This window comes from Astyanax mexicanus, chromosome 13 (genome assembly GCF_023375975.1).
Source record: "Astyanax mexicanus isolate ESR-SI-001 chromosome 13, AstMex3_surface, whole genome shotgun sequence".
Lineage (NCBI taxonomy): Eukaryota > Metazoa > Chordata > Actinopteri > Characiformes > Acestrorhamphidae > Astyanax > Astyanax mexicanus.
The window spans coordinates 40,696,242-40,712,406 of NC_064420.1; the positions used below are offsets into that span (position 1 = coordinate 40,696,242).

At 37.7% G+C, this 16,165-nt stretch overlaps 1 protein-coding gene across 4 annotated transcripts in view; it reads left to right on the top strand.

Annotated features, from left to right (window-relative positions):
* clstn1 (calsyntenin 1) overlaps nt 1-14,745 on the top strand; it is a 65,031-nt gene extending 50,286 nt beyond the window's left edge. For all 4 annotated transcript variants that reach the window (XM_007246822.4, XM_007246824.4, XM_007246823.4 and 1 more), the window contains 8 exons: nt 2,373-2,530; nt 4,292-4,440; nt 5,689-5,915; nt 6,955-7,125; nt 7,398-7,543; nt 8,411-8,546; nt 9,011-9,195; nt 10,606-14,745. In XM_007246822.4, the coding sequence (XP_007246884.1) occupies nt 2,373-2,530; nt 4,292-4,440; nt 5,689-5,915; nt 6,955-7,125; nt 7,398-7,543; nt 8,411-8,546; nt 9,011-9,195; nt 10,606-10,800 (1,367 nt within the window). In that variant the 3' untranslated portion in view covers nt 10,801-14,745. The remainder of the gene's footprint in view (nt 1-2,372; nt 2,531-4,291; nt 4,441-5,688; nt 5,916-6,954; nt 7,126-7,397; nt 7,544-8,410; nt 8,547-9,010; nt 9,196-10,605) is intronic.
* The last annotated feature ends 1,420 nt before the right edge of the window (nt 14,746-16,165 follow it).

A 16,165-nucleotide genomic window follows, 5' to 3' on the forward strand; every position in this document is an offset into this window, starting at 1 on the left:
TTGTTAGTCTGATGCAATCAGATGAAATTGAGATCACACAGCTTTAGTCCTGAATAAACTCTGATATTTATTCGGGCTGTGACACAGTACATATCACAATACGGTATATATCACAATACAGTAAGCAATCATTTTTTTCTCTTAATAGTATTAAACACAATGAAATGCGAATTATCTGAGTAAAGGAAAAGCTTACGTCTTATGCAGCAAGAACAGGGAGATTTTAACATAAGTCAGGGTTAAGCCCTCAAAGACCAACACAGAATCAACCAATGTCTAACACCAATCTTTACATGTAAACCTAAAAGTTAATACTATGATTTTGACAACCACTATAAGATTGCAATATATTTTATGATACTTTGTTTATGTATTAGGGCTGCCATGATTAGTCAACATAATTAAAATATATGCATTATATTATTATGTGCATCTCAGTTGAAGACATACATTAAAGTATCATCATGAATCTCATTAAAATAACAACATCCTGCCTATGTGAATGCCTCCTATACTAAACTGTACTAAACTGTCATGTTCAGGTTACCATATTTTTTGCGCTATAAGGCGCACCATATTATAAGGCGCACTATCAGTGAACTATCAGTAGCTAACTAAGTTAAGTAAACAAAACTGCAATAAAAAAGTATTTCTTTTAAAGTAAAACGAGCGCTGGATGTTAATCTACACATATTTCTCTTCTAAAAAACTCTTTATTTTTCCAGCACTAAGGCTGGAGCATTAGCATTAGTTGCTAACTGCTAGCGGATTAAAAGGTGCACTGACGATTTTTGGGAAAATTAAAGAATTGTAAGTGCACCTCATAGTGTGAAAAATACGATAATATAGGTAAATCAAAATCGGTCTAGGGCCCTAAAAGTTTAGCTGTGATGGTGCAGTAAAACATGCATTGAATCACGAGCCTCAACAATAGGAAGAACAAATGGGAGGCAGGTCAAAAATAATCGAGACTAATCGAAAACATAATCGCCAGATTAGTAGTCTACTAAAATAGTCTTTAGTAGCAGCCCTTTTAAATATCACTATTTTCTTACTCCCTGCTGCTTTAATATTAGAGCACTCTAATTTGTAGGAATTTTAGTGGGTGTTACTGTTATTGAAGCAATCCTGGCAAACTGATAAGTCTAAACCTTAACTTTAAAGTAATGGTATTTTCATGTTCCTCAAATAACAACACAGGATGCATGTGACACAACTGCCGAAGGATAAAGAGCTAATGGACAAACATCATAAAAAAACACTAAGAAAGCTGGAACTCAAATTCTGTTAACTAGGTCTGCAACGATTAGTCGATATAATCCACAATATCGACTAAAGTTGACAATTTGTAGACTACAAATTTCATTGTTGATTAATCGTTAATTTGTAACAGTACGCCATTACACAAAGTGCTGGGGAAAAAAGCACAATGGGAGACTTCGTTTGTGTCTCCAAAAGTGCCCAAACACAAAAGATTACATATTAAATCACTAAATATCAGTAATTTCCATGTTAAAACAACATCCAGATATTTAAATGCCATTTAAACCTCATTTTCTGCTGTTTCTATAATTTTTAGACACGGCAGAAATAATCGTTGACTAATCGAAAAAATTATCGTCAGATTAGTCGAACAGCAAAAATGATCATTAGTTGCAGCCCTAGTAATAAACACACAATGATAGAAATAAATAAGTAAACGTACCTTAAAATAACAACTTGAAAACTTTTACTGCACTAGGTAACTTACCAGACCTTGTACCAGATCTGTGTTAAGCTGAGTCATATTAGTGTAAAATCCTGTAATAATACTTGCCACCTCAGTCTATATGCGTTTTCACTTCAGATGCCAGTTCTGTAGCTCTCAGCTTGTCAGCAAGTGTGTATAGTGTGTCCTTTAGGAACACTTTAAAAATGCATCCAGAGGTGGATCTCACTCCACAGACATAGTGGGTGATCAGGAACTCAATGTACCGATTTTAGCTTAATGCTAAAGCTTTAGGCGATATGTGATCAGATATAGTAGGACGTTTTTTTTTCCACACTCATTTTACATTTCCCTCCTCATTATATCCCATTCATTTTCCCCCATCATTTTATCCCCATGACTCACCGTAATTCTGCTCCACACATGAAGGCAGAGCTGCATGAGGCTGTAGGCCTTTTCATCACTCTCTATCTCTCTCTCTCTGGAGATCCAGGTCAGAGCAGAGAGGCCATATTATACTAACCTGCATGTGCATCAGTCTCATCAGTTTTACACACGGAGATGCAGAGCATGTTTTTTAATCCCTGGAGTTAAAGAACACAGCACACTACGCACTGTCTTCCTACCTGCCTCACTCACCCTCGCTCTCTCTGGGTTCATCCAGGTGGCAGTGCCCGCATGACTCAGTACTTCCGAGGAAATTTGGCCGGGCTTATGATCCGCTCTGGAAAGCTGGAGAATAAGAAGGTGATCGACTGTCTGTACACCTGCAAAGAAGGCCTGGATGTTCAGCTTCCAGAGGAGGTGGCTTCTGCTGTGAAGGTATGAGTTCCACATGTTCTATAAAGATTAATAGTTTATGGTTGAGGTTTATACAGTGTGTAAAACAAGCACAATATAATATAATTGATTATACTACTATAAATAGTTAATATTGGGTATAAAGGTCAGATATGTTGGGGTTAGTGGTAATTTAATGGTTAAAGCACTGGGTTATTGATCACAGGTTTATGAGTTCAATACCAGAGGCCACTTATCTGCCATGTTTAATAAAAGCCTTTGAACATCAAGCCCTTGAATGGCATGGAAAATAGTAAAATGGTGTTGGGTTATCGATCACAGGGTTGTGGGTTCGGTACACTATGGCCGACTAAGGTGCCACACATGAGCAGGGCCATTAAACTCTGTACTCTAGATACACTGTAGTATATACACATAGACAATCAATTGTAGCTTATTTAAAGTGATTTAAGTGGTGTATGGTCACATATGTTGGGACAGTAATGGCTTAGTGGTTAGAGTGTTGGCTTATTGATCACGGGGTTGTGGGTTCGATACCCCCTCCTAACAATCTGCATACTCAAACTCAACACCCTTAACCTCTAGCACATAGCACTTACAAACATACACAATCTTTTCTACCTTATAGGAATGGACTAGTGGATAGTGTTGGCTAATTAATCACAGGGTTGTGGGTTCAATATCCCTCCCCATCATTTACACACTTAAATGTATCAAATGTACCCTATTTGAATAGCTTATTTAAAGGAGAACTCCAGTGTAAAATTGACTTTTGTTGTAGTAAAACATGATCTTAAGTTCTTACATTTGATGAATAGCACACCACCATTCTCCCACAGTGTTCAGAGATCCAGAAATTTTAACAGTGTGTCCAAACATCCTTCAGACTGGGTGACACGGGGCATAATTTGTCCCGATAAATTGCTTTTTCCACCATTATCCAGCTTAAAGTAGCTCCACACCTCCTTACTAGAATCCAACATTTAAAACAAGGTATTAATAACTTAAAAAGTGCACAAGAAGCTTATTAATAACCACTGTTTCATCCCATAACGCTAGCTTCAGCTCAGAGCGCCGCCGTTACTGAACTGATAATGGCATATATAAATAATGTCCTGGCGCCGGCTCTTATGCTATGCAAAATCTATGTATATATATGTCTGTCATTATCAGTACAATGATGATCCTTTAATAGAGTACTGGATCATTGATAAGCGAAAATTTATTTATTATAGGCAGAACACAGTGCCAGCATAGTGAATTTTTGCACCAGGAGTGGCATAAAGTTCTCTAAAAGCAGTGTGTTAGACTGGTGGAGGAGAACATGCCAAGATGCATGAAAACTGTGATTAAAAGCCAGGGTTATTCCACCAAATATTGATTTCTGAACTCTAAAAATGTATGAATATGAACTCTTCACCAGCGTTTCTCCCTCTGCATGTTTGAGTCACATTGATAAGCGGAAATTGATTTATTATAGGCAGAACACAGTGCCAGCATTGTGTTAAAAACTGTTTTAATAAACTGAATGTATCAAACCTTGATTGATTTTTCATCATGTCCTATTGAATCAGCCTTGAATGTTTGATGCATCGTCTTGCGCTACTCCTGGGTCCAATTACAACTGCGCTCAAAATGCCAGAGAGTTGATTTCTTCACCTGAAAGAAATGTCGTGAGTGACAGGGCCTGGCAGGGATATGTGAAAATGCGATGTATTTGAGGGCTCAGCTCTGGTGACTCATTGAGTCTGACTCATTACTCTTGTTTGTGTCTCTGTGCAGGTGGAGTTTAACCCCAATCAGTCTTCTCTGACTCTGGAGGGAGATGATATTGAGAGCTTTGAGAAGGTCATGCAGCACATCTCTTATCTGAACTCCCGACAGTTCCCCACACCAGGAATACGCCACCTTCGCGTTACCACCACTGTCAAGTCAGTATATATTGTCATTTTTTTATCAGATATTTAGTCAATTAGTAGCAGTGAAAGCAACGTTTGGCAAAAATGCATAATTTTAACAGATTTTAACATTGTTTTTTTTTTATTCTGCCTAATAATGCACCAAATATTTGGCAGCTGAAATGATTTTGCTGCAAATGGCTTAAAAAAATATAAATAAAATAAAAAAATTAGGAAGTTAATACTAAACAGTGTTTTAATTTAATTTAACTCAAATTGAAGTTTTTCTTTAGTGCTAAGAAATATTTTTGGAAACCCACCTTTAGAACGCTGCTATAAACAGTGCTGGCAGGAAGTGAGGCAGGGAGCTCAGCTTGCATAAATTACATGAAATAAACCTGTCAACCTCACTCATCACTTTTGGTATCAGTTTACAAAGTTTACTACCATTTAAAAAAATGTCTGTTTTTCAGATTAAGCATGCAAGCTCTACAGGATTAAGATAGTAACATGAGCTAATTTAACCTTAACATTTGTATGTTTACTTAATTATTGCTAATTTTCACAGTATATCATGATAAATATAGTTCTTTTTTATGTTTTTTTTTGTTGTTGTTTTGTTACCACAAATGGTACTTATAGGATTGTAGCTAAACAACTTTAAAGATTATGAATAACATAAAAAAAACATTTTAGTTTGATCATGTGTAAAAATGCAGAACCTACTACTTAGGGGTGTGCCATATCATACCGTACGCGATAATATCACCAACATTTTTAAATATCGTGAACAATATTATACCCTAAAATATCGAGCCATATCACCCAACTCTAATTATCACATTAAGGTGCGGCTTTTTTGCTGTTTTTAGCAAAAGAAAAATTCACACTGTTCTCATTTCCCATTATATATCTAATAGAGCTTATAATAGAGATCTAATAGAGATTATATCGGTCCAGTATCATTATTTTTAATGCAGCACTGGATATATGGGGATATACGGAGTGCATTACTAGTATTGTGCAGTAGTGTATTCTTGAAAGAGAAATTTTAGTGTTTTGTCATATCGTCAAGAGTATCGTTATCTCAAAAGTACCATGAAATATCGTGATATTATTTAATGGGGCTTTATCGCCCACCCCTACTACTACTAAATTATGCCCTTTTAAATTTCCTTCTGCATTTTTTTTACAATGCAATTATTACAATATTTAAGAAACAAAGTTTGACTGCTTTCATATCTGTCTTTCTCATCATCTGCATTATTCTACATTTCTCAGGTGCTTCAATGAAGAGACCTGCATCTCCGTGCCTGATGCTGAAGGCTACGTGATGGTCCTCCAGCCCGAGGAACCGAAGATCAGCCTGAGCGGCATCGACCACTTCGCTCGCGGAGCTGCAGATTTTGAGAGCGCTGAGGGTGTGACACTCTTCCCTGAGCTTCGCATTGTCAGCACCATTACCCGAGAGGTGGAGGCTGAGGCCGAGGGAGAGGATGACCCCACAGGTAAGAACACTGCAGCCAGCTGCCTGATGACTGAGGAAAAGAGAACGAACAGAAAAAAAAGAAAAGCAAACAGGAACAGTCTGGCTGAGTGAGCTGAAGGATTTAGTGTTTTATAGGTGAGGAGGGAATGGCAGAATGACAGCTGTGCCATCTGCCAGATCTCTGCTGAGAGAATGCTTTACAGAGTACAGTTTAGAGAGAGAGCCAAGTTAAACAAGTAGGTATTTTGAGGACATTTACTCCAATGGAAAGCTTTACTCAGTGAATTAGGAAGGAAACCAAGCTATGAGAGACTTAATAATACATGATTCTGGTAATAATACAGCTCTGAAAGAAAAAAAAATAAGAGACCATTTAAAAATTATGAGTTTCTTTGATTTTACAAACTTGAAGATGGAAGATCACAAGTCATCAAACCAAGCTAAAATGCTTAAATCTATGCACCAGGAGTGGCATAAAGTTATCCAAAAGCAGTGTGTAAGACTGGTGGAGGAGAACATGCCAAGATGAATGAACGCTGTGATTAAAACCAGGGTTATTCCACCAAATATTGATTTCTGCACGCCTAAAATTTGATGCATATGAACTTGTTTTCTTTGCATTATTTGAGGTCTGAAAGCTCTGCACCTTTTTTTGTTTCAGACATTTCTCATTTTCTGCAAATAAACGCTCTAAATTACAATATTTTTATTTGGAATTTGGGAAAAATATTGTCTGTAGTTTATAGAATAAAACAACAACGTTCATTTTACTCAAACATACACCTATAAATAGCAAAATCAGAGAAACTGATTCAGAAACTGAAGTGGTCTCTTAATTTTTTCCAGAGCTGTATGTGTTTGTATAAAGACCCCAGCGATACATTAAATATTTCCTGTTTTTATCCTGCTTTTTTTGGAGTTACTGTTTCTACTCCCCAGGGAAGGCTTTTCACTAGATGTAAAAACGATTTGATATCATTCATCTCTTACTTATCCAAAAAGCATTGGATGCAGCACCATCATTCTGTATTAACGTCAGATGCTTGTGTCTTTGGCAGTGCAAGAGACTGTGGTTTCTGAGGAGATCATGCACAACCTGGATATGTGTGAAGTGACCGTGGTGGGAGATGACCTAGATGGAGATCACGAGAGTCTGGAAGTGGACCTGGCTCAGGTCCAGCAGAGAGGCCTGGAGATCAGCTCCTCTAACGTGGGCATGGTCATCACTGGTGTGTTATTCAAGACCAAAATTATGTCTCAAAAATATTAAAAATATGTATAATGTTTAATATATTACTCTTTAAATGAATTAATTGATTAGTCCTTTACATTTTGGGTGCATTCAGTTCAGTGCTCTGTTAATCAGGCTGTTGAGCACATCCACATTCTGTTGAGGCTAAAGGCTGTTATAGATGATGTTAAGGGCTGTGTTAGAAAACGTTTTAGAAGTAATTTTCTCACACTGATAGAAAATTGATGATTTGTTCATATCCACTTGTAGGTGTGAACACCATGGCTAACTATGAGCAGGTGCTGCACCTGATCCGCTACAGGAACTGGCACACAGAGGCTCTGTTTGACAGGAAATTTAAACTGGTCTGCTCTGAACTCAACGGCCGCTATGTCAGCAATGACTTCAAGGTCGAGGTAGGACTGAACGCATACTCTTCAGAAACTTTAATTAATGTTCATTTTTTATTTCCATAAAAACTAGATTTTTAACAATATAAAACATTAATTCAGTAGTTGATACCACTACCACTGAAATTTTGTGAACTCTTATACTACTTTATGAAACCACCTCAAAAAATAAACCAATTATTACCAATTATTAAGTGTTATCTTCTCTTCAAATAAAAAAATAAGTGTTTTTTATATTAATATAATAAGGAAAATACATGTAATCATTCGTAATAAATCATTAGTAATAAATAAATAGTACAAAAACAGTAGCATTAGTGGGCTCTGAGTGTTCCAGTGGGCTAAGGGCTGCCACTATGATCAGGAGATCACCTTCTCGAATCCTGTTCATGTAGCTTGCCATCGGCTGCTGGAGCCCTGAGAGAGCACAATTGGCCTCTTTGGCTCAATTGGCTCTCTCTGGGTGGGTAGATGGCGCTCTTTCCCTTCGTCACTCCAAAGGGTGATGCCGATTAGCACAAGGCATCTGTCTGTGAGCTGATGTTTTAGAACCGAGTCTCTGCGTTTTCCTCCAAGCATTAGCGCTGTGATGCTACTCGGTAATGCTGCATCAGCAGCAGTTCGAAAAGAGTTCGAGTTCGAAGACCCTCCTGGTGTTGGGGCATCACTAGTGATAGGGGGAGTCCTAATGAGTGGGTTTAGTCCATATCTTTTATGAATTAGAATACTTCTGACTCACTGTAATTTAATTTATTGCACATATATTCCTGGAGAATATCCAAATCTCAACATTATGTCTAAATAATCTCCAGTCTGATCTGAGTAGAAGTGTTTATTGTAGTGCAGTGGGTCATTATCTGTGTGTTTTCTCAGGTCAACGTGATCCACACGGCTAACCCGATGGAGCATGCTAACAATGCCATGTGGCAGCCTCAGTTCATCAACCAAGTCAAGCACGCCTCAGTGGACCTGTCTGGACACAACCTGGCCAACACACATCAGGCCTCAGGTACTCCTCCTCACTCTTCCTGCTCTCCTGCAATCCTCCATCTGTTCTAACGCGTAACGCAGATCGATGCTCCATTACTCACAATACAACTCGTAGATTATTTTACTAATCTTTCATTACGGTTAATCCAGAACTTGTAATCAAAGGCGTAATCTGCTTAATTTCTAGCTCGAAATGAATTTCTTTTGCTGTGAGCTGTTGTGGAGCTTAAAGTCAGTTAAGAAATCTGGGGCAGATATGGACTGGGGCTTTTATTTATATATTTATTTATTTTCTGGCTTGATTTTAATGGTGTAAGTTTAGGGATTATGCGCGAGTGCCGCCCATGACATCTGGTTAGCCGGCCGTGACTCTAAATGGAGCCCTCTTTTCAGTGTCCGTGACTGGAATGGCTGAAAACTGTGTTTAAATGATGCTCTAACAATGCTGCTGTCTTCTTTTCTCTCCTCTTGTCTTCCACACAGTCGTCCCCAGTGCCGCCACCATTGTCATCGTGGTGTGCGTGAGCTTCCTGGTGTTCATGATTATTCTGGGAGTGTTCCGGATCCGTGCTGCTCACCAGCGCACCATGCGAGACCAGGAGAACGGCAAAGAGAACGAGATGGACTGGGACGATTCCGCACTGACCATCACTGTCAATCCTATGGAGGTACTGAAGCAACACATGGGATCTAGCTTTGAGTTAAATAAACAATAATATACTGACCATTTTTCCTGTTAAACCCTAAAACACCAGATACTAATACATTTTTGGCAGAAATGCTTAATATGAAAAAGAAATTATAATCTAGAAAAGCATCTGCTTAGATAAACAAGTAAATGACTCAGACATTTCTCAGACTTTCCCAGCAAAAGTGACAAAACCTTTTCATCACCGTTTTAGCACTGTGAGCTCCTGCGTCAGCTGCCAACACCTTTATATTTCTTGCTAATTGGCGCAGACAGCATGACACCTAAATGTGTTTTTTTATTTTTTCTTTCTTTCCATTGCAGCTCTAAAATGTGTAGATCCAGCAGCAGCCGCAGCATTTGTTACATTACTTTAAAATAATAGATACAAGCTGAAACTCGGACTGCATAATCTCTTTAGAGAAGTATTGCCATTACAATAAGACTCTCTGGGTCAGACAAACATGATGAACCTACTCTAACTCTTCTCTGCTGCATATCCTGTTTACTGTCTTCCAGTAAAAGCCTACGTCAAATATAAAACCCTGACTCAGAACGCATAGAAGACAAGCATCTCCCTGAATGTTCCAACACCAGAATCACTTGCTAACTAAAAGAGTGTCTTCTAATGCTATACATATAAATATAAATGTATTGATACCATACCATAATAGGCCAGGCACGGGCTGGAGGGGTTTAAATCTCCCAGCATTGAGCTGTGGAGCAGCAGAACTATGTTTCTTTGGAATGATGGATCTCTTTTCAATACATTTGGGAGGGAGGAGTCAAAAATGAGCCACTATACACACACACACACACACACACACACACATACATACAATGTGAGACATGTGAGTCAGAACACCAGATTAGTATAAGGAAATAAATCCAGAGAACACTTAGAGCTCCAGCCATTACTCATAGAGATTCAGTCATAGGTTGCCAGGTCTGTATAGACCACTCAAGGGAAATTGCTAGATTGCTAGTTGAATACAAAGCCCTCACATGGGGGATTGTTGCAATAATTCTAAGGTCTGAAGAGACTTGTGTGACCCAACAATTTGACCTGAGGTTTGGCATTTTTTGAGGTTTAATTAAATATTTCAACTTTGAAAAAATATATATATATATATGTATTAGTAAAATCTCGTCTCCTCTTGTTCTCGTAAACCCAATATCGTGTCTCTTTTCATTCTGTCTGAAACCCAAGTTAGAGAAAAGCAGCATCTCAGATCTAGAAGCTTCTGCAGCGTTTGCATTCTCAGTTCCTCTGCAGTGCAATCCTGAACTGAGTCCACTGAAGCGAAGTGTGCTCCTAAATTATGCAGCGTAAACTGCAGAAAAAAAATCCCCCAAAAAATTCACATTCTGTCTCTTCTCCTCTCCCCAGACGTACGAGGACCAGCACAGCAGTGAGGAGGAGGAGGAAGAGGAGGAGGAGAGCGAGGACGGGGAAGAGGAAGACGATATCACCAGCGCCGAGTCCGAGAGCAGCGAGGACGAGGAGGGAGCCGAGCAGGAGGACCAGCAGGGGGCCAACCGACAGCAGCAGCTGGAGTGGGACGACTCCACTCTTACCTACTGAGAGAAATAAAATTAAAAAATCCCCCAACACAAATATTCACCAACATACACAACACCCACTCACACACACACACTAAACAAACTTCACACACTGCTCCGATCACACACACACTCACTCGCTCACTCGCTCTCTCACTCACTCTCTCTCACATACGTCACATCACCAGTAGGGAATCCCACTTCCCCTGATTCCCTTCCTCTGGAGCCATGAGTTAATACACCAACACACACAAACAAACCCTTGAAGCTAAATGCATATATATGAATATAAATACATATATATATCTGGTGTCTGTGACAGATGTTGCAAAGTCAGCTTAATTTCTACTGGCCAAGGCTTCCCTGGTGTCAGCTTAGTGGTGGTATTCTTCAGTGTAGTATAGTCACATAATAGCTGAATGCATTTTTACACTTTAATCCTTTGTTTTTCGTTAAAAAAATTTTAAATCCAAGGGAAACTTGGCCTAGATTTGATTTTATTCTTTTTTTTAAAGGTACGTAAGGAAACAACCTTGCACTTGTTTTATTTTTTTTCTTTATTTTTTTTTTACATGTTAATCTTTCAACTTGAGAATGATTTTGTGTATAATAGAGATGAATTTGGAATTTGTTTGCTACAGAACTTTTAAAAGAGAAGCTTCGCCTCTTTGCCCTTTCCCTGCTTGTGAGGAGATGCCGCTTCTTGCTCATGGTCGACTCGTTATGTTTTTTTGTTTTATTTAATTTTAGAGTTTTTTTTTTTTTTCCACCTTCTCCTCTCTTTATATTGCATGGGAAACATTTGCGAAAGTCATGCTTATAGAAGAAGAAAAAAACTTGCTTTTTGATATTTTGTAAATAAGATGAAACCATGTAATTATTAATTAGTCAGTCAATGTGTATCAGTGAGAAGCCTAACCAATGGTGTCCAGTATCTAAAGCGACGCAGTACCTGCTGTAGAATATTTGTTATTTTCTGTGTCACGGAGGCAATAGCATGCTTCAAAACGAAAAGAGAAAAAAAGCTAAAAAAAGCGAATTCGGCAAAGCTCTTCCGTCATGCTTCTGCGAGACGTCTGCTTCACGAAGAGAAACCCATGACAGTGGCTGAGGTTTCTGTGGCGTTATTGTTGTTGTTGTTCATTTCGTTTAGTCTCGTCTCTTGGAGTTTTTTTTTCTGTTTTTGGTTTTATTTTTTTGTTCTGTATTTGCGTTATTCCGTTATTTAATCTAGTCGAGTGGTGGGTGTGGAATTCGGTTCGGTGTGGCTTACACGTCTTTGGCTATACATTTGCTAAATCTAGCTGTGCTCTTTGACGGTACAAACTCTACACTACAACTAACTAACGACTATGACTTCGATGTTTTACATTTTTTTTTCCGTAAAAAAATAGAAAAGTTCAGCTGCTGGACTTCTGAGGTTTCTAATATTTTGGAGACAGAACTGTCACGTAAATCAGGTGACGACTCTGTTTTTGCTTTAGGAGAGGAGGTACTGTATAGGTCGAACAGTTTGGGCACAATGCAGGTGCGTATTTAAGCCATCTCGGAAGTGATAGCGTGATTGTGATTTTATATTATTTTATTTTATTATTATTTTTCCCCCTCGTGATGCTGGCGTAGTTTCTGGCGTAATCACACATATCTGGCATAACTTGGACAAAAAAAAAAAAAATGAAGCCCAGCGATGATGGCGTGAGCTTTATGGAATCTGTAGGGTGACGTGGTCTGTCTTTACTGTAGTACGAATAAAGGAGATTTAATGGGAGTATTTATTCTTTGGTGTCTAATTAAACATGTTTTATAGTAACGTACACAAGATTCAAGATTAACTCAGTTAAGAACTGCGGTCCTTCACCAAGTTTAAAGGTGTTTGTTGACGTGACAGGTACGCCACAGCAGAACTGATATTATTATTTTCCTTTCTTTCTTTTTCTTTCCATTTTTTTTTTTTACAGCGGTACACCTCTTGGGTTCTGGTGTGCGCTGAACCGTACTGTAGAGATGTTTGTTTTAACGATTTCTGTTTACATATGATGATGATAATTATAGTCATGATGATGATGTAATGGTTTTTAGAGATTCTCCACATAGGTTCTCTTAAAGCTTTTTTCTGGGCACTTCATTCTTCTGCTTTAACTGGACTGTAGAAGTCATGCCCCTGGAATTAAGGCCAGTTAGCGGAGTCAGATTTAGAATTAAATAAAAGAATGTCAGATATTTAGAGGAATGTTAGCTGCAGGAGCGAGACTGATTAGTGGAGCTGGGTGAAGCATAGCGGTACCTGGTACTCCTTCCTGTGTGGGGCGTTAAAAGCTTTCTTAGATTGCTGGGTTTTATTTTTTTTATTATTATTATTATTATTTTCTTATTTTGTCACAGAGAGACATGTGTCTAGTATGAAAAGGTCTGTTTTTGTGACCTGATGTAAAGGTGGGTTGTTTAGAGTGCTAACTGTAGACGACTGATTTTACCATTTTGAATAACTTTAACTCTTATCGTTCGTTCCGTTTGTTTATTTGTTTGTTTTGTCTTTTTTTTTGGCGCATTCCGGTGAACAGTTCCCCTTCAACTTAAAAAAAATAAAATAAATAAAAATAAAAGCCAAAAAAAAAAAAAAAGAAGCAAAAAATGAAACAAAAACCAAGCTCGAGCCTGAGCTCTGAGGTCCAGATTTAAGCTGGTTGGGAGTTGGGAGTGCCTTTTGCCTATCACTGCGCATTATTAACATTAAAAACTAACGAGAAACACACTCATCCACGCCATTCTAGCTGTGGCCATTCTCCTCTTCTTCTTCTTTTGTAATTATTTAATATTTAGACTCGGTCCAGCCGTAGGCGAGGAGGTGATTTTATGTTGTAATAGAAGTTCAAACAGACAGCTAGTGGTTGTTTTTTGATCGTCCTACATAGTTGTCTTGTGTTCATGTCGATGTGTAGAACAAAGTAGGTCCATATTGTATCATCAATGATATTGTACTAAAATCATGTTGGAGGAAATCCACTTCTACAGAGATGTATATTATTGAGATAATTCACTAGGCAGCGTACATGGGTCTGAATTTTAACAATCTGTGTATAGTGAAAGCCCGTTTTTGAAGTGTATTACATGACTTCCTGACCAAGACGTTACGAGGGCAGCATGAGATTCACAAGAACCAATGAGAAAAAAGCAGTGAAATCCCCCCCGTTTTCCCCTTCCACACACAGACATTGTTTGCACAAATTACGATTAATGTATAATGAGCTCACTGAATGTTTTCTGTTCCCTACCTTTCAACTGCTTCAACTGTGCAACACTTGGGAACCATGTTTAGTTGTTTAAAAAATGAATTGAAACTTAAGCCAATAAATAAATAAAACCATTCCTCTAGACCTCTAGATTTCACAGAACTGATGGACACTGATCCATCAATGTTTCCTTCCAGCACAAAGTAAAACCTGACTCTCACAGAACAGCTGGGTGTGTGTGTGTTTGTGTATGTGGTTTGTGAGCAGGTTCTTCAGGGCCCGTTTTATTTCCCTCTGAGTAACCAAGTATCCAAGTAATCCACCTGAACGTTCTGCTGTAGCAGCCATGCCCAGCCCACGTGATCACAGACCTGAGCTCAGACCTAAATGTGTGAATTATTAGGTGGGGATGTTGTGTAAAAATGAGCCATTGACTTACTGCATGAGTTACTGTAAAAGAAAACTCCATTTCTTGTGTTTTACACACTTGGGACGGTGGTCTGGAGGGAGACTATATACTACTGAATCAAAGATTTCGTCTTGTTTCACAGGTTTCATTGTCTACCTTTTTAAAATTCCTTTTATTATTTTTGCTCTTAAAGTGGAAGGCGGGGAGAGTTCTAGAAAATGTTGGATGCTGCCCTCGCGCTCATTCACTTTTCTACCTTTCAAAAGGCAAAATTGTGGTGAAGTTGATGCTTGCTCATGAACAAAATAAAGGATGAGATGGAATTCAATATCAGACTGCTGTGTTTTTTTTCATGCATGCTTGTGCACAAAAACAGTGCAACAAATCTGTGTAGAATATCAAGTCGATTAACTTTTTAATATGTACTTGTGATTTAGGCACTAATAAAAACAATTAGTTATTTTGTAATATACATCTTTAAAAACTGTTGTATAAACATACATAATTATGTTGATCAAAACCTCTGAAAAATGTAAAATGCTCAAAAAAAAAAATATATATATATATATATATATATATATATATATATATATATATTCTTAACTTCTGAAATTTCACAAAAAAAATCTACAAAAAACCGACCTCAGTCAGGTTGGGTTTATGTTTAATATCTGCTTCAATAAGATGAGTTCTTTAACTTAAAATTACTCATCCACCTAAAGCTTGAGCTGAAGTTAAAGGGTTACTAGGCTCATATTGTGTCAGGACTTTTTTTCCTAAAGACACAGGTTTTAACACTTTAAAAATCAATATATCACTCGGACATATGTAACTATGTAACTAGCTTGCTAATCCACCAGCTACCTTTGTTAGTCATGTGACTGTCTGTACCATCCCAAACATATATTCTACTATACCATTTATTACATCTTAAACAGTGTTCGGTAAAATATATACACATATATGCATACACTTTTTAACCAGTACATTTCCATTATTTTTTTTAATGACTTTTTCATACCTTCAAGGCGAATTTTCATGACCAAACGTTTTTTAAACCATCAGTGCAGAGAAGGAAAATAAACTAAAAAAATCAACTAAAACTAGATTAAAATTAATTATAGAATGAATCTGCAAAATGTTAACACAATTTTTAATAATAAAATGTGTCAGATCCTAAAAAAGCTCCATTGTCTAGGACAAAATTACTGAATTAACTCTGAGCTACAGTATTTGTTAGCATAAATTAGATTTTCTTTGTCGATAAACTGAAACAAACTTCAGTAGAGCAAATTTCTATGGCTTTTCCAAAACTTTATGTATTTTTATATTTCAAAACTTATCCAGGCCTGGAAATTACTATTTTCAAATTCCATGACTTTTCCAGGTTCTTCATGATCGTACTAACCCTGTATATATTTTAAGTATTACACTTTTTTTAAAACAGAAAAGAGAAAGAGGGGAGGGCCATAGCCCATAGGTATGAAACCCCTGCTGTTCAATATTCTTTGTATTCACATTTTAAACAAAGATGAGAAACAAACTGTGTGGTTGCAGAATTGGCAATGCTTAGGGGTCCAAGTATTCTAAGCATAGGGATTCTGCTTAAATGTTAATTATCTAAAAGCCTTTTTTCTTTCCTTGATTTGAGGATAAGCTTTATTCTTACTCCATTGGTTACGGAGCCTTAAACATTCAGTCGTGTTGATCTTTTCCTCAGGCACTCCCATTCTTCAGTACACACCCTC